The 18,158-nt window shown below is 57.5% G+C and overlaps 4 protein-coding genes across 4 annotated transcripts; 3 read left to right on the forward strand and 1 right to left on the reverse strand.

The window, feature by feature from the left end:
- Positions 1-849: 849 nt before the first annotated feature.
- DICSQDRAFT_70952 (HET-domain-containing protein) lies at positions 850-1,773 on the reverse strand (the record flags this gene model as incomplete). Its single annotated transcript, XM_007370511.1, has 2 exons — positions 850-1,462; positions 1,673-1,773. Coding segments are annotated over 2 exons (714 nt in total), but the record flags the coding sequence as incomplete, so codon positions are not given.
- Positions 1,774-4,744: 2,971 nt separating this feature from the next.
- DICSQDRAFT_93285 (uncharacterized protein) lies at positions 4,745-12,100 on the forward strand. Its single transcript, XM_007370512.1, has 10 exons — positions 4,745-5,089; positions 5,408-5,639; positions 5,700-5,868; positions 5,930-5,985; positions 6,041-7,031; positions 7,106-7,195; positions 7,270-10,415; positions 10,477-10,656; positions 10,708-11,753; positions 12,066-12,100. The coding sequence occupies exons 1-7, from the start codon at positions 4,966-4,968 to the stop codon at positions 7,501-7,503; spliced, it is 1,896 nt and encodes a 631-aa protein (XP_007370574.1). The 5' UTR covers positions 4,745-4,965; the 3' UTR covers positions 7,504-10,415; positions 10,477-10,656; positions 10,708-11,753; positions 12,066-12,100.
- Positions 12,101-12,380: 280 nt separating this feature from the next.
- On the forward strand, positions 12,381-14,505 carry DICSQDRAFT_93288 (ubiquitin-protein ligase molybdopterin-converting factor; the record flags this gene model as incomplete). Its single annotated transcript, XM_007370513.1, has 6 exons — positions 12,381-12,781; positions 12,834-13,054; positions 13,108-13,172; positions 13,230-13,500; positions 13,557-13,725; positions 13,798-14,505. 6 exons carry the CDS (start codon positions 12,381-12,383, stop codon positions 14,090-14,092), a joined length of 1,422 nt encoding a protein of 473 aa, XP_007370575.1. The 3' UTR covers positions 14,093-14,505.
- Positions 14,506-16,382: 1,877 nt separating this feature from the next.
- DICSQDRAFT_150279 (uncharacterized protein) lies at positions 16,383-17,689 on the forward strand (the record flags this gene model as incomplete). The annotated part of the gene is made up of 3 exons (XM_007370514.1): positions 16,383-16,716; positions 16,750-16,824; positions 16,887-17,689. The coding sequence occupies 3 exons, from the start codon at positions 16,383-16,385 to the stop codon at positions 17,687-17,689; spliced, it is 1,212 nt and encodes a 403-aa protein (XP_007370576.1).
- Between the last annotated feature and the right edge of the window lie 469 nt (positions 17,690-18,158).

The raw sequence follows: 18,158 nt of genomic DNA on the forward strand, positions 1-18,158 counted from the left end.
GACCTCCTCGACCTCGTCAAGAGCGCGTCGCGACATCTTCACACAAGCCCTGATCCCCAACCGCCGACCATCTGGCGACAAGGTATGCCAGTACTCAATGGTGATCGTGTATTCGTCACAGAAAAGCGTGAGTAAGTGTGTTGTCGGGTGGTCTCCATCTGGATGTTGAGATTCGGCCGTGTACCCTTGGGCGCGTAGAGCGTCGCGCGTCGCCTTCGACGACAAGAGATTGATTGTCTCGTGGGGCTGACAGAGAGCGTCCTCTCGGTGTTGGTTAGTGCGCTCCGGGTGGGAGATGTAGATGGTCCTGATCTAAATGACATCGCGACAGCGCTCGATGGTTGTCGGTGACAGGGGGAAGAGGCGAGGCCCTTCAGTACCCTGGTTTGGCTCTGGTTCAATGCTCACCCATCCGTTGTACAAGTATTCCACCTCAGCATTGGAGGGAGGGATGCAACAGACGCGGCCGAGAAGAGCGCCAGGACGATCAATGTGTTCGCAGCCAAGGATTGCCAGGAACCATTGGGACAACGGAACGTCCAAGTGAGACTGCTCTAGCGTGTGCCCAGGAAGGCAATGCAGGAGCGGTACGACGGGCAGTTTCGTGCGTATGCCATGTGGAGTGAAGGTGTACTCCTGAGCCGGGAGTTTCTCAGAGAGCTTGAGCTGATTCGACACATCGTCGTGAGGGATGAGTTTGATCATTCCGGCGTCGCTGAAGTCGTTCAGGCCACAGTGAAAGAGAAATTGCGCCTCTTCGTCGTCTTCGAGCCAGCAGCTCAGCTCTCTGGCGTTCCTCAGCGAGTCTGCAAGGTCCTGGTCGCGCTCGAGATCCGCATAGACGCGGCCCCATGCAAAGACGCTCTGGTACGGGATGCGCCGCACAATCTCCTCTAGCAGCCGGCGGAAGGCGCGGTCTCCCTCGCCGTAGAGCGTAGGCATGTTGATGCTGAAGATTCCTAAGAGGGAATACGCTTTGTCCTCCTTCCGCGAGGTCTCCCGCTGCCCTGCCCACGATAGCCGTTGAGCCACGCTGAAGTCGCCGAGGGACTTGACACGCAGCAGAAGCGCGATGGGGATACCTGTGATCTCCTTAATGACATACCCCAGTGTGGCCTTCGTTCCAATGGCTATCCAATCCTGGGAGAGGAACTTCACCGCGGAAGGCGCGATGAGCTCCTGGAGCGTCCATCCACGCGTGAACCAGCGGCTCCGGCGAAAAGCGGATTGACCAGCACGGGGGTCCTCGCCGGCAGGGACGTCGGCAAGGTGGGCGAAGCACACCTTCGCACGGCCGTACCACTGATACATCGAGTTGATCGATTCGGACAACTCGGAGCTGCTCGTCTTGTCGATACAGCAAGAGTCAATCCACAGGTATCGATGCCCAGCCTCGCGTGCCACTTTGCAGGCCTCTCGGATCTTCCGCGAGAGCTTCGTATCACCCCAGATGGGATAATGACTGAGCACGAAGTTAGACGCGAAGTCGGGGAATGGGGAACTCGCACGTGAGTTAGATGAGGATGAGAGGCCAAGTGAGGGTAAGATGCGACGCGAGAACCAGAGGCTACGTGAGGGTATGAGACGAGGTGAAGGTGAGGGGCTCGATGAGGAGTACTCGGAATCGGAAGGGCCTCCATGGCGTGCCTGGATGATCTTCAATTCGTTGTACGTCTGCTCCCTCTCCCTCCAAGTGTGTGACAGAATGGCGAATTCCGTCCTCTCCGGATCCACCTCCACAAATTGTCCAGTCCATGTATCCAGGACGCGCATGGTGGTTCCGCAAGCTGAGAAAAGACTTTTTGTCAGTCGGTATAGGAAAACGAATACATCTTCACGCACCAGTAGATATAGCTTGGTGATTGCTAGGATAAGGGGAAGCAGTTGACGGAGGCACCCTGGAATGACGAAGACGGCTGAGCGTTGAAGACTCGCAGAATTTAGGGACGGAAAAGTCGCAGCGGCTGAAGACTCGCCATGTGGTGCAGCAAGTTTGAGCCCTTAAAACAGAACAGGGGGTGGGACGCACGCGTGCGAGTATCGTGAGATATCCGACCATATAAGAGACGAGCATAGTGCTTATAGATAGAAGCGGCACTGGACATCACTTCTATGTACACAGCTCACATGGGTGGTCCGTAGAAAGTCCTTCTCAGCTGGCATACGGTTGCACGATTAGAAGGAACTATTGCTGCTTCGCGAAGCAGCGTATTTACCTGCATTCATATGACCTGTGAATGGGGCACGGCCCGTCCAAGCTGGCCGATAGTCACCTCGTCCCACGAGTGTGATCAACATTCCGTCATCGAAAATGGGGCCAGAGACGTGAAAGATGCGCAATGCTCGTTCCAGGCATGGTTGCACCATAAGTGAAATCCGAATAGTTTCGCCCATGAGCTTGAAAGGACCGTTAGCTTGTGAGTATCCGACATGTGATGGCAGTAGGGCGGGTCGTCCATTGGAGGTGCTGGGAGATAGTCAGGTAGGAAAGTTCACACGAGAAAAATATAGATAGAGCAAGAGGTTTCAGTGAGACTGGAAGTAGCTCTACGTTACAGAGAGAGGTTGGTAGATGGGACGAACGCGCGATGTCCATGTTCAACTTGGTGACAGCTTGGGTCCGGCGCCAACCAATATCGGCAGAATCCGAACGCGCTGGCCGGTATCCGTGTAAGTGTCCCTGCAGCCTATCTCACAAACATCGATCTCGGCGCATTCTGCAAATCCCTCTCCGTATACCGTCCGATCTGGCAGTGAGCCCTCAAGTTGGTTACGACTCCCATGGGCCTTTTCGGGATCGTTCGCAGGAAGAGACCACCCAGAAAACTTGATCAGGTATGCTTCCGCATGCCTACTGCCTCTCGAAACCCAATTCCATACTTTCGGACGCCGCCCGCTATAGAAATCTGAGGAGATCTTGTGTTTCGTTGCGAGCGCCGTTTATGTCTGTTCCTCTGTCATCCTGGCCTCCTGTCCCACCGTCTGGCAGAATCCTGTCGGGTCTTAGAAACGGGCGCGACTCGAGTGGTCGGATCCGCTTCTCCACAGTACCTTCGTTCCGTGAACTGCACCCGACCAACGTATGCGGCCGCCGGGCCTCGCAGGGCACAGAACCTATGGAGTGACCTGTCTCGTGAACTCTCAGAGCGTGTCCGGGAGCCCGTGTCATTACCCATGGCCATGCTGCTTTCGGCGCGCTGGCTGCTAGTTTCAGAGGGATTCTTGCCAAGCCTGCTGTACCTCCAGCACGCGTGGGGAGTGGTCCTAGCCTTCGATCCCTTCTCCTTCCGCTCCAAGTGAGCTCATGTTTGAGGATGCGTGTCTCGCGCCGGTTTGGACGGTTCAAGCAACCCAAATCTACTTTACTCCCGTTCATGCAAAAGCAGGATCCACACTACGAGATGATCCTGTACAATAATATCCTTTTACGTACGAGCGTGTTAACCCGTCCATTCTGCGGTATGAGCAGGTGCGTCGTGTCTGTTATGTGGTTTTGCCTCTGAACTCTACTTGTAGCAATATCGTGTGGGTTCAGTCGCGGGTCCGTGCGCGGTGTCATGCCGGATTGTTACTCCATCTCTCGGTTGAATAGGCTATTTCGTACGGTGTGAATGCGTTGACCCAGGTATATAACATAGACCTCGGTTCCAATGTATCGGTGGCTCCACCGCGCCTCCCAGCCTTACACTTTACACTTTGTAATGAGATGTGACAATGCGAAGATCCATACGTCTCGCTTGCGCCTCGGCGCTATCGTCGATCGTCGCATGTGTATGTCCCGTCACCTGTAAAACCCCCTGCAGCTCCAACGTGCGTGCGGCATGGGTGTACGGGTTCATGGTCGAGGACGCTCAGGCGGTACGTGCCTCGCGTTAGGTCTTACAAGTGATCACCTTGTCTGACAGCACTCCTGTCTGCCTGCAGATCTAACCTATGAGACGATGTCCGAGTCATATTGAGCTACGTGTGTTGTGCACCGTCTCTTTTGCATCCGCGGAAACCCAACCGCTCTTACCGCTCTACATGGAACACGTTCTCGACGACCTCGACCCTGAAATCGATGCAGCGCATTTCGCCGCTGCCCTACGACCCATTCGCTACACTCCCTTTGAGTCCGCAAGTGGCCGAGCCCTATCATACACGGCGTGGCCTTGTCCGGTGGCCCGAACACCGACGCCGAGCAGAAAATTCTGTCCCTGTCAAGAGCTCGCTCATATTGCGGTTGCTTTGTGAGATGTCATATGCGAACCATGTGAGTGTACGTATGCGCGTGCTTGGGTAGTTGGACGGGTCCTGAAGCCGGGGTCTAGGGCATCGATTCCTGCCATTGACCTCGACGGTCAGTCGATAACGGGATCAGGCGTTTCGTACATGTCCACAAGCTCACAGTCATAAGCCAAGTGTGGACACGGCCGGAGTAGGGGCTTCGCTGGAGCCTGTAAGCTGTAAGGCTAGTGTGTGTACCGGACCATGTCGCGAGGACTGTGCGACAATCGAGCACCCTCGGACGGACCGGTACAGCGTGATGGTTCAATCTTGAGCACAGCGAAGAGCGTACTCCTGGACACAGTATGGCAAGGCTCGAGGACGTGAGACCGACTGCGGTACAGACGCGGAGAGCAGCCAAGACTGCCAAGCGCTGAGCGACAATCTATGATAGGCGCCGTACGCCGTCCCTCTGTGGCGCTCGTCCTTTGCACCTTGCCCTTGGTTACGCTTCAAGTTGAATGAGGAGTACAGGACGGTGGACGCTTGCTCGTGGGCTGTAGCTGCCCGTCGTGCGCGTGAGGAATGGAAGCCGTTCCCACGTGTAACAAGCGCTGGGTGTTGACTCCCTCAGGTTGGAGCTTGAAACTTGCAGCTTGAAGCCTTTCTCTCACTCTCACTCGTACTCTCCTGGTCATTCCCCTACTCGTCCCCGGTCCCCAAGAAGAGCCCAGTACAAAGGTCCCGCGAGTGATAGTGATGGCGCTGCCCCGCACCGCCCACACTTCTCAAGGCCTCCGTTTCATCGGTGTATGCTGTGCAGTGCTCAGCCTCCTCGCCGTCGGAAGCAACGCCACAGGCCAATGGGGTTTGCAAAGTCAAGGTGCGCATCACTCTACCCGACTTGAGGGATAGGCGAGCGTGATACAGAGGCCCCAAAAACAAATACACCTCTGGGTCTGAGAGCCTGACCCTACCATGATCACAGAAGGACTGCGTGCACTTGTATGGCTCGATCCGGCGGCCGTATATATGCGCGACCTCCTTCTCCCAATCGTAGTCACAACTGTGTCGCATCACTCCCTTCTCTTCTTTCTTTTCTCTCTCTCTTCGCTCTCCCGCGGCCTGCGAGTGGTCACGCGTGTTTGTTCTTTTTTGGCCAGACGTTTATTGGGTTGAATTGAACGTGCCTCTGAAGCAGAACTCGCAGTCGCAGACGATTCGGGACAATCTGTCGCCCAAATGACATTGGCAGAACAGGCAACTGCTACGGCTTGGAAACACAACGTCGCGGCCCTCTTCGCTGGCGGCGCGCTCGCCCTTGCTGGCTCGACAGCTTCCGTTGCTCCCGTTCAAGGGAGCGTTGGCGACCTCTTCTTCGGCAACTGTACGGACAACCGTGCCCTTCCTGGAGCCGAGTGCGGATATGCAATGTGGGCGTTCCAAGTGAACATGGCGGCATGTGACAGCTTCGCTAACAGCAGTGCTTCCAGAGTTCCCCTCGACTACACCAACAGTAGCGCTGGTGTAGCCAAGATCGCGCTCGGCCGGTACAATGCGACTGTGTCGCCTCGTAAGGGCGTCGTCTTCGTCAATCCCGGAGGTCCAGGCGGTCCAGGTGTGAACCTCGCGACGGAAGCGGGCTCGTTCTTCCAGGAGCTTGTGAGCGCTGGCCGCAGCATCTCGTCTGCATCCCACAATGCTCACAAGTACGCGCATACAGATTGGCGAGGACTACGACATCATTGGCTTCGACCCACGCGGAATTGGCTTGTCCGAGTAGGTCGACCCTCACGATGTCGTCGCGCACTGTCTGAATATACATGCCATACAGGCCTCAGACCAAGTGCTTCCCCAAGAACGGTTCACGCGAGGCGTTCATCACGAACACTGTCCTCGACCGCGGATACGACGTTTCGCCAAACCTGACCGACCCGTACAACCGTTTCCACCTCATCGAGACCCAGCGGGATGCGAACGCGCTCTACCAAGCCCAGTTCCAAGTCTGCGCACAGACGATGGGCGAGACGATCAAGTACGCGGGCACGACGTCCGTCGTGCGCGACATCGACTTCATCACCACCCTGCTCGAGGGCACCGACTCGCTGATCAACTTCTACGGCTTCTCGTACGGGACGGTCATGGGCCAGTACCTCGTCAACGTGTTCCCGGACCGCGTCGGGCGCGTCGTCATCGACGGAGTCGTCGACGCCGACTCGTGGGCGAACAAGGCGCCCTACCAGCAGCTGCACCAGTGGCTCAACTCGACGGACGCGACGTACGAGGTCTTCATCGCGGAGTGCGCCAAGGCGGGCCCCGCGTCGTGCGCGCTCGCGCAGAAGGACAACGAGGACCCGAAGGACATCTTGGACCGCGTCGAGCGCTGGATCGACGGCCTGTACGACGCGCCCCTCGCGGTGCCCAACGCGACCCTCCCCGGCATCCTCACGAACGGCCGCGCGCACCTCTTCATCGAGGGCGGCCTGGAGAGCCCCACGGGCTGGCCGCAGATCGCCGCGGGGCTCGCGGAGGCAATGCGGGGCGACGGCGCGGTGGTGCTGAACGTCGTGAACACGCGGGAGCTCGTCGACCTCGAGCGCTCGGCGGTGTCGTGCAACGACCAGCGGCCGTTCGCGCCGCCCAAGCCCGAGACGATCGTCGACGCGGGCCTGGAGGTGCTTAAGCACGTGTCGAGGTTCTTCTGGTCGGTGATCATCGCGGAGCCCGACTCGGGGTGCCAGTACTGGCCGGTGACGCCCCCGGAGAGGTACCTCGGGCCGTGGAACAAGACGCTGAACAACCCGATTCTGATCATCTCGAACACGGTGAGCTCGTCTGGGATCTGGGTCGTGGACAACATATCCGGGCGCGGGACTGACGGTGTTGTCGATTCGTGCAGCACGACCCCGCGACGCCCCTCGTCAACGGCGAGGCGGTCCACGGGTACCTCCCCAACTCGTCCGCCTTGCTCGTCCAGAACGGGCCCGGGGTGAGTACTGGTCGTCGCCTCCTGACGTCCGCACGTCGCCGAACTCGGAAGACTGACGGACTCGCCTCTTCTAGCATACCTCGAACGCGCTCACTTCGAGGTGCACCATCAGTTTGACGCGCGCGTACTTCGCGAACGGCACCCTCCCTGCTGCGGGCACTGTCTGCGAGGTCGACCAGAGTCCCTTCCCGCCCCCGTCGGACTCCACCGCGCCGGCGACTGCTGCCGCGAGCGCGAAGATGAGGGTATTGGACCACATCCACCGCATGAGCCCGAACAGGCTCCGCATGGCCAGTGGCCGCTCGTGATGCGCGAGCTGAGAGCGGTGCGGAACGGCCACGAGGAAAGACGGCGATCATACCCCATACGCACGGCGCACGGCGCACGGCGCATCATAGCCTTGATATCCTTGTTCATGGCGGAGCGCTGCGAGGACGTTTGGACTTTTCTTGGGCATCAGCATAATTGTACATAGCACGTTCCAGCGTGCCGCCCCTTCCGGACGTAATTGTGTTTTTATGGCTGAGACGAGTCAGGGGCGAACTTGGAGCGCAGTGAGCTGGAGGCAACTCCTCTCGTAGTCGCGGCGGCCACGCTGCTGGGCGTGTGATACCACCTGAGAGTCTCGACTGTCCGGGACGACGTGAATCGACACCTTGCAAATGAGCAACCTCGACAGTCCACGTCTGTGATAGACAGGGAGTATTAGTCGAACGTCCCTTCGCGTCACCTCCGAGTCGCTCAACAGATCCAAGTACACTCTCAGAGTTGCATTGTAATAGGTATAATACGGAAACCTACCGCAGTAAAGCAGTACACATTTCGCTCGTAATAATTTACCAATAAGAGAAGAAAATGGTTGGTAATGGGATCATACACGATGTTGTTGCAACCAAGCTACACTACTTGTGGGCACGGTCTGGATCCGAGACTCGATATCGAACGATACTCCAGGTGAGAGGCTGGTTGGCTGCCCACCGAAACGCCTACTCAACTTCACAGTACCACACCGCTCGCTCTACTTTCCACCATGCAGCTCTTCCATCTCCTAGCGCGTCACAAATCGAGCCTCATACCTGGGTGTCCGCCGCGGGGTCATACATCATCACCTCCGCCATCTGTTCCCGGCCGCCCCTCGCAATCAGCCCCAGCTCGACCTTGATGCTGTCCCGCGCCATCGACTGCTCGCGCGCAGATGCAGAAACTGAGCGCACCGGCGCGTGGCCCACGCTTTTCATCCTGACGAGCTTGCCCCGGTCCGTGCCCCTGCGCACGAGCGACGCCGAGCGCACGATCGGGACCTCCTGCAGTCCCGCGTCGTCGCTGTCCTCCTCGTCGACCGAGGTCGCGGTCACGGGCACGTCCGCGACGTGCGGCGTGGAGTGCAGGCGGCCGTGCGCGAGGGTCCGCGAGGGGACGTACTGCGGGGGAGACATGGGCGTAGGGAGGGAGGCAACGGCGGCCTCCTCGTCGACGACCTGCTCAATCTCGACGTTTGAGATGCGCGAGTCCTTCAGCCCCGAGGTTATGAGGGGGGCAGGTGGAGACTTGCGCCTGGGGGATGGTGTCTGGGACACGACTACGGGTGAAGGCGCGGAGGACTGAGCGTCGGCCGCCGCCGGGGGCATCGGCATCGGCTCGTCGGCGTCGACGACAAAATCGTCACGGGAGACCTCCTGCGAGAGCATCGAGCGCCGCGCGGGCTGGCTGAAGTGGCGTGAGGGGATGCCCGGGAACTGCATCGTGAGCGCGTGAACCTCGGATGCGGTCGTACTTGACGAAAGACCCTTGTCGCGGCGGTCGGATTTGAGCATCGCGAACGGCACGCGTGGCGCTAATGAGTTGGGGCTCACGAAGCTCGAGATCGAGTCAGTCGGGGACCCGATGGCGGTGAATGACATCCCCGTGCCGGGCTGCGCATCGCTGTAGGACCAGCTCGCCGTGCTCATCCGAGGATTGTAGTCCGTCGACGCGTAGCTGAGACGCGGGTCAAAGCTCGGCATATTGCTCTCGCTGTTTACGGAGGCGCCGCGCCAGAGACGGTTGTAGCTATCGAGGCTCGAGGCACGAGAGTGGCGTGACGCAAGGGACCCACGTATGGAGGCATCACGAGCAACGGCAGGAGGGGCCGCGGGAGCCGGGGCACCAACGTATGGCGGAAGACGAGTGAACGAGGCGGAGGTGCGGCCAGCAGGGTGATCCGGGGCCGGCTCGAAGTCGTTGGGGAGCGAGCGGGCGCGGACGTGGGGATCGCGGAAAGGGTCTTGGATGAGGTCGAGGAACTCTAGGTTGGAGAAGCGACGGAGCTCGAGCACCGGGAGACGGTCCTGCCGGATGTGTACGGTCACCCGTTGGCGCACAGGGCGCGCAGGGAGACCGACACGGGGAACAGGAGCAGGGAAGGTGGAGACATCCACCTGCCTGGTGTCTTCCTGAACGTCGGCATATTCGTCGATGGGGTTCTTGCCATCCGAGTACGAGCTGCGTGCGGATGAACCAAAGGACACAGCGGAGTCCCGGACGCTATCGCTCCTGCGGCTGAGTGTGGGGCGGGCCGCGAGCTGGAACGTGAGGCTGCTCGTCTTGTGAGTCCTCGAGAGCAGACCGGGCGTCGCGCGCTCCTCCTCGATCGCAGCAGGCCTGCCAAAGTCGCGGCGCATCCACGACGGATCCCCGAGCTTGATCACAGACTGGCGCTTCTCGTCGAACGGATTCTTTTCGCTGAAGTCGTGGCCGCCGACATGGCGGAACGTCGAGAAGCGCGGGTTCTGGATCATCGCGCGGAGCATTGACTTGCGGCGCTTCTGCGCCTGGCCGGGGCTGTAGAGCTGGAAGTCCTCGACAGTATCGACGCCCTTTATGATGCCGATGATAAGGCATCCGTGCGCGAGCAGGCGGAGGAGTCGGCGCGTGAACACGACGCCGAACCCGCCCTGCGCGAAGCCGATGACGGTCTCGACGGCGCCGAGCTTAAGGCCTGCGACTATCCAGCCGAGACCACGGAAAAGGTGGGTCTCCATCTCCTTCTCTTGCTGAGACGAGTCAAGTGTGCGCTGGTGTGAGAGCGCCCTGATGAGGCGGTAGAACGCGATGCAAAAGTTTGATGCCTGAAACGCGACGAAGAGGACGAGCGTGACGCTGCTGAGGAACATCTCCGGCGTGGGGTCGGTGAATCCAACACCGAGCTGAACGGGCCCGCCATTGGTGCCAGGGAACTGGCCTGAAAAGTGGGGATCTTCGTTATGATTCACTTGGAGGTATAAGTCGCCGGATAGACTTACGATAGGTAATCCCGATAAAGGAACCGAGTTCGTTCAGCACAATGACGAGGGGAATGAAAGCCAGGAGCACGTATTTGGTAATGCTCTGGAAGCGGATAGGTAGAGACGGGATAAGTTCGGCCGTCGTTAGTAGATAGATGGAGAACATGTAGAGGAAGAGCGGGATAAAGGATGCAGCACCTAGGAAAGATTGGCTCAATGTCGAACAAAGTCGGAGCTGAGGGCACTCACCGATGATGATATCGAGCGACCTGAAAGAGTCGAGGGACGTTCCAATGGTAGGGAGGGTGTGGGTGAACACGTCTAGGACCGCTAGGAGGAAGTAGATGAAGACCTCCGCAGCGATGAAGACATGTTTCCTGTAGGGGTCCAAGCTTCAATATCACATACCACATGGCACTAACACGTATATCCTCCGTATGGGAGGCGGAACAGAGTATGCATTGTAGATCTCTCGCGCACTCCGTCCTAGCTGGGGGATCCTCCGAGGCTTCAAAGCTTCAACTTGGACCATCACATGGAAGCCCTTCACATCGACCCTCCCGTACCGCCACATTACTCTCGTTCTGCCTATTCTTCCCTTCTCCACACCTTAATGAACGCGTCCTCCGATCCCTACCACCCGGCTCCCGCCCTCATACACGTCCCAGATGCAGCCAAAGACTCACTTGTCAGCGCCACGCTTGGCCCATAACAACACGACGGCGAAGATGATCTCGAGACCAGGGGGAACAAGAAGAATACCAGCCTCCGTGCGAGTGAGGGATTGACAACGCAAGTTAGGAGCGACCGAGAGGCAGATTTCGCCCATTTAACCAGAATGTCTGTGGCGAGTGTTCCTAGAGCGCAAATGGCATGTCACACAATACACCGGGCCAGCAGGAGGGAGGCGCGGCGACAGCGTCAGGCCAGGAAAGAAAAGAACGGAATGCAGACTGGCTGCGAGGAAAAGGGCGAGGCCTGCACCGGGAGAGAAGAGAAACGAGCGATGGTCGTAGAGCGTAAAGGTGTCCACCCAGGGAAGGGTGATATCAGTAGACCGCAGGAGCGAGGCCAATATCGAGCGGTGGCTCGCCCGCTTGATGGGGAACACACGGTGGCACGACGATGGCAACAAGTCCCAGGCTGTGCCTACCGATGGCGACGCCCAGGTCCCTGTCGTCCTGGTAATTACAGCGCTTCCCTTTTATGGAGGTCGAGTCGGCAGTCCCTTATGGGCCTGGCCGTCCGCATTCTTCTATTGAGAAAGCTTGTCGTCTTCGTCATGGCTGCGAATGCTGTATGCGCAGGAATGAGTGCAGTTGCATGGCAGGTTCAGCTTATCAGAATGGAGGAGATTGCGGGGCGTCAGTGGGAAGTTGATCCCGTCAAGCCGCGAGGAGCGACGGATCACAGTAGAACTTGAACGTTTGAACCATTAAACGCATGTCCTTGTATCTCCACTGACGTCTTGGCGGAAGTGATTGACTTCAGACTGATCTCATGCTTGTCCTAAGCCTGAGTAACGGAAGATCTCGTGCATAGTGGGGTCTGGGACATTCGTCTGCGTACAAATAGGAGACTGATTCGGAATCACAGCATACACTCACAGTCAGTACCCCTTGCAACTTCTGCTGTCGCGCGGCTCCGGATCCTGGAGGCGAGATCACAACAGCTCGGTGCGTGATGCACGCCGGCGGAAGTAATTGAATTTGAGGCACCTTCCGTAGACGGATTGATGTAGTCTTATGCTCGTTTAGCAGGAGATGAGACATGCATAACCAGGCATTGGAACATATTGAGTCAAGTATCGGGAGACGGAGGAGGACAAGAGACAACAACAAGTCATGAGCACATTCGGCGGCGAGGTTACGTCACTTAGACGCCGGGTGTCTTTGCTGTCGATGGGCCACGCAACGTTCCCAATGAATCTCGACCTCCACTCTCACCGCACCCAGCTCGTTCTCACTGCGCTCGGTGCCGCAGTTGTCACAGCAGGGACTTTCTCAGGATACCAGCAATATGTCAGGCAGAAGAAACGCAGGAGTCTCGACGAGGAAATACGACGTTCGCTGAAGACGAACGCGAAGGGAAAGCAGAAGGATTTGCCAGACGAGGATGACCATCATCGAGAGATCGAGCTCGGAGGCGCAAGCACCAAACATGCAGTGCCCTTGGAGTACGACGAAGAGCTGGTTCGGGAACAGCTCGCGCGTAACTACGCGTTCTTTGGCGACGAGGGTATGGAGCGCATCCGGAAAAGCACCGTCGTCATCGTAGGCTGTGGAGGAGTTGGGAGCTGGGCAGCTGTGATGTTAGCCCGATCGTAAGTTATTTTCTTCTGCGGTCGTACTCCCATACCGACCTATTCTGCTTAGTGGTGTGAAGAAGCTCCGTCTCGTCGACTTCGACCAAGTAACGTTGTCGTCACTGAACCGCCATGCGACCGCGGTCCTCTCCGACGTAGGCACACCGAAGGTCAAGTGCATCGAGCGCACTCTCAAACAGATCTCGCGCATCATAGAAATCGACGCGCGCATCGACATCTGGCGAAAGGAGTCGGGCGGTGACCTCCTGGAAGGCGCAGATTGGGTTGTAGGTGCGTTGTGTAGTTCATGCTTTGGGCGTCGCGCGCTGAACGCGTGCATGCAGATGCAATAGACAACATTACCACAAAAGTAGAACTGCTTAAATACTGCCATGCGAACAATATCAAGGTGAACACCTTGACCTCCTAGTATGCGGCTACGTTGAACCGCTCATTGCTTGTGCAGGTGTTCTCTTCTATGGGCTCGGGAGCGAAATGCGATCCAACGCGTGTCCAAATCAGCGACATCTCATTCACGATGTATGATCCACTGGCGCGCTCCGTCCGCCGCCGTCTCCGCCTCGAGGGTGTGTCTTGCGGCATTCCCGTCGTGTATTCCACCGAAGTCCCGGGAGATGTCAAGCTTCTCCCGCTTCCCGAAGAGGAGTTCCAGAAGGGCAATGTGAAGGAGCTCGGCGTCTTTGACGACTTCCGCGTGCGCATCCTGCCCGTGCTCGGTGCGCAACCCACCACGCAAACGTCCTTGAAATGAGCTGATGCGGCTGCGATGTAGGACCCTTGCCGGCGATCTTCGGTCTGAACATCGCCACCTACATCCTCTGCGAGCTCTCCGGCAAGCCGATCCCGAACCCGCTCCCGGTCAAAGCCCGCAAGAAGTTCAACGAACGCCTCTCGCGCGACCTCCAGAAGCGCGAGGAGAAGTTCCTCGGACACCAGATCAAGTACGTATCGCACGTTGCGTCCGTTGCACTTGGCGTGGTGATGACCTTGTCCGACGGCTCACTCAATCACAGTAAACTACCGCTGGACGACGACGACCTTGGCCTCCTCTTCGACGACATCCATCGCGGCCGCTCCATCCGCCCCCCACACCCCGTCCCCGAACGTCCCGCGCTCGTCCGCTGGGACCCGGCGGAGCCGCTCTCGCTTGCGAACTGCGTCGCGTTCGAGTTCGCGGACGCCGAGCGGCACCTGAAGGAGGCCCTGCTCGAGAAGAGGCGGCCCGAGGACGTGTGGGGCCCGGAGGTCGCGGACATCGTGGCGCGGAGGAGAGAGGAAGTGCGCAGGGTCGTCGAGTGGGTGATGTGAACCTGGTCTTTAGTTGTGGGACGTGACCATCTGCAGAGGGTGGAGCACTCATCTCAGATGTACGATCCAAATCGACTTCTGACTGGCGGCGTCATGATCAGGATGGATGAGTGCATGTCCGACGACCATGACTTTTCCTATCTTCTGGGCACACTTGAAGCTACCAGTAATGTGTTGAGAATGCGGTGTCGTCTAGATTCATGTTGACGGCGGACGCATGGCCTTCATATGAGCTGGGCGCGGACGGCGGCCCATGACTCTTGCAAGCGATGCTTAGGGCTTCCATAGGTGTGAATAGTATTCGGTGGCTGGATGACATCTGCGCAGATCAGTCGAGCTGTCCTCATCGCCTATGGTTGGAGAACGAAGCCTTGTATTGTACTGGTGATCAGCGTATATACCTTCAGACCATTGACCCTATAAGGCTCAGCTTAGTTTCAAGCTTCTTCAGGCAGACGCGACGCGGAGTCTCAAGGCAGAAGGCGACTTCATCCACAGGCATCGAACGCTTCCTCCACCATTCCTCCCTTCCGATGTTGTGAGTGCTCATGTAGAGAGCATCACGGCAGTGCAAGCTCTCACATTGCGTGCTTCCTCGCAGCATCCTGACAGCACTTAGCAAAGATGTTTACAGTGCGTGGATGTAGGACATCCTCAGCTGCTCATAATAGACTCTGTTCAGCAATGCTGGATCCGAACACGATGCGAAGGTTGCACGGGTTGCAGCGACATATCGAGAGCGGGCTTCATGGGTGTCGAAAACTACTAGCTGAGAGGGCGACCCTTGACACTGCGGTCATTGCAGAACGGTCGCAGGTGTCGACAAGACTAGGGGTAGCGAAGATGGGCGACTCAAGATCTTGTAGGTCTTGTTAGCCTGGGCATGGTAGACTGGACGGGGTGATGGAGGAGTGGTCTGCGCGCATCTGCTTCAAGTTGATCGCAGGTGGGGGCAGCGTACCGTGCACGACAGAAATGTTCGCCCCAGCCTTTCCAGATTTCCAGCGCCGTGTCCTACCCCGCCGCCTCTACTTCTGAGCACTGCGAAGATGCATGAAAGCTCAGGGCCGCCCAGGAGTCGTGTTTGGGAGGTGGCGCATTCGAGTCGAGCTTCTCGAATGCGGCGACGATGCCGTCTTGTAGTGGGCAGGGCGGGGTCGTCAGCGTGGACGTGTAGAAGGGATGCGCATGGGCACTGGTGACTGCATGAGAGAAAGAGCCACTCCTCCAACCCTAACCCTAACCCCTAAATTATGACATCCCTTTCTCATCCACTCATTTGTCCACCATGTCCACTTCTCCACCCGAACTCTCAATTTTCTTCGGTAACGAAGCTGAACTTCGGATCCATGAGGTTCCCTCTTCTAGCGTTATCAGGCAATTGGCAGCTGTGGATGCCACAATCTATCTATCTCTTACTTGCGTTCATCGTCAACGTCCTCTACTCGCTGCGTACTAATGCCCTTCTAGCTTCCTCCCGGGATAGTTAAAAATGTCACGGAATTAGGCCACAGCGATATAAGGGGTGCTGTGACTACAAGTCAATACAATCCATAACCACGCCACCTGTTGACGCGCCGTAATCACGACACGTGGTTGGCATAGATGCGAGACAATCCTCATCTCGTCACTATGTCCAGTGAGCCTGTCTGTGCGATGTTGTACGCTCCATGACTCAGCTTATAGATCAACGTGTCGTCAACGTTTTTGAGGTGCAAACACGCCAGTATCGATCCACAGAAGTCGTTTTGGGCGGCGACCTTTTCCGGTTGGTTCCCAAAGGGAAATCTCGTGATTATACAATATATTTGGTACGGTCGCTGTCTGCTGCGTTGTTCGTATTCCTCACGTTCCTCCAGGTCCCGGAAGGGATTCTATACAAACCGGAGACGGTGGCAACCGTCGTTGACACCCTCGACATAGAACAACTTCCATCTGTTCGCCCTACGACGCGTTTGGGAAAGCTTCGTCCGTGGGGGTTCGGTTGCGACCAGCTGCACTTTGTGTTGGTTCATTCTCCTCGTACCTTGCCTGCTACTTGTTCAGAATATCCGAATAATGAGTTGTCTTACAGAAGAACGACCTGCAGACGACACCCTGGCACCCCTCCCTTTCGGAAGGCAACGTAAGATGGGTTTCGAAGCACATTCTGCGAAGGTGCCGTCGTCAGAGGCCCGACCCTCCGAGTTCCGCAATATGCAGGAGAGTCACCAGCCCATATACTGTGGTCGCCCCAATCATATCACCACACCACCGTCTCTGTTGGATGCAAGCAACGCTTTGCGAGCTTATGCACAACAAGAGCTCCCTCGTGCCAACTGCTCGGGACACTCAGTGCTTTGAGACCCTCCGCGCCGCTGCCTGCGGGAACTTCGAGGACGAAGCCGGCCGACAGATTGCATTCACGGAGGTCCTGATAGAAGGAGGCATCCTGCCCGAAGGGGTGAGACCTGGATTCGTAATATCCACCGATTATCATGACGACGGCGACCTTCGCGCGATGTGCCTGGGTCACGAGGTATTCTACTATATCCAGGTGATCAAGAACGAGGTTTGCGCTACTAAATCGGAACCATACTTCGAGACCATTTGCTGCTGGTTGGAACAGATTCGTTATATCATGAGTACGTCTGAACTCGATGTTGACGACAACGGAGACAAGGACGACCGCGCAGGCAAGGTTCGCGATCTAGACAAGGTCAATTTCCCCGTCGTTCTCGTCATGCACTTCGGTATGATGTCCTTGCTTTTCACCCTCTGTCATGGTCTCGAGTGTCTGAGTTCAGTTTGTCAGGGCCGTTCCTCGTCGTCGCTGCTGCCGTCTATGGAAGTGAACCCAGTGCCGAAGTCGTGGGATGCATCCCCCTCCATGTGCACGATACCAACCTCGCCGAGCTCGAGGCCGGAGACCGTCTTTTTGCCGCTCTACGCGTCGCCGTTGATTCACTCCGCGAACGGTACCCAGACATAGCGAACAGCCGTCGCTCGCTCGCTAATTTCCCCTTCCGTGAGTTTGACATCGACGACCATGGCGTCCGCTATGAATTCACGTATCTCACCGCTATCGACAAGAAGAGGGTTTTCCGAGTAGAGACCCTTGATACCGAGACGTCGAGGCTGATCGTCAATTTCAGCAGGCGGTATTCAAAGGCCGCCCCCCGCGCCGCGCACGCCCTCGGCCTCGCGCCCGCGCTGCACGCCGTCAATAAGGTCAACGACTGGTACATGATCGTGATGGAGGACATGCCCGCAAGCTACACCACTATGTGGGACCTGAAGCGGGAGTCCTCCTCTGCTGCCATGTCGCTGGAGGACGCTCGGGACACGATCAAAACGAAGCTGGCTGAGCTACACCGTCGCGGGTTCGTCCACGGCGACGTGGGCGACATCAACGTGCTCGTCCGCGATAAGAGCACTGCAGCAATCGCCCGAGATGTCTTGCTCGTCGATTGGGACTGGGCGGGGGTCAAGGCGGAGGCGAGGTACCCTCGCGACGTGAACCAGGAAATTGCGCGTCCCAAAGGTGCTACGAGCGGGGAGTTGATTACGGAGGAGCACGATATGTGGATGGCCGGCCGTCTGATTCAACGGGTGTAGAAGACAGTGTGCCAGCGCCTGCACCTGCACCTGCACCTGTGACTCCCATTACAGCCTTGGAGGCCTTCGGCCTCGACTTAAACGAGCGTCCGGACAGTCCGAGCATACGGATGATGTATGCGGAGCTGCAAGCGCTGCAGAAGCAGGTTGCGAGGCTGAAGGAAGGGGGTCCCTTTGGGGAGGCGCCGCCTGACTACGCGGAATCTGTGATAGGGTCTATATATGGTTAGCCAGGATGTGAGGTTGGACACTATGTGCGTAGACAGATATGCGTCTCGCTACAATGTACATACTATATAGCTTGTGTAGACTTCGACACGGACGACCTTATTGAGTTGTTATCGTCTTATTTATTGGCTCGAACCGTGACGATTCTACAAAGTTTCATTGGTGATGCTATACTGCACGAGCACAACTTGTGATGCATCTGGGTTTCGGCACGACTCGTGTTCACTCCGACCGTCGGAAC

Source organism: Dichomitus squalens (genome assembly GCF_000275845.1).
Source record: "Dichomitus squalens LYAD-421 SS1 unplaced genomic scaffold DICSQscaffold_69, whole genome shotgun sequence".
Lineage (NCBI taxonomy): Eukaryota > Fungi > Basidiomycota > Agaricomycetes > Polyporales > Polyporaceae > Dichomitus > Dichomitus squalens.

Bases quoted from the DNA above. Each gene is read 5' to 3' on its own strand.
- DICSQDRAFT_93285 (XM_007370512.1), top strand. From the start codon at position 4,966: ATGGCGCTGCCCCGCACCGCCCACACTTCTCAAGGCCTCCGTTTCATC. The intron at 5,090-5,407 runs GTGCGCATCACT...CCTCTGAAGCAG, and splicing joins ATGGGGTTTGCAAAGTCAAG to AACTCGCAGTCGCAGACGAT. The intron at 5,869-5,929 runs GTGAGCGCTGGC...ACGCGCATACAG, and splicing joins GCTCGTTCTTCCAGGAGCTT to ATTGGCGAGGACTACGACAT.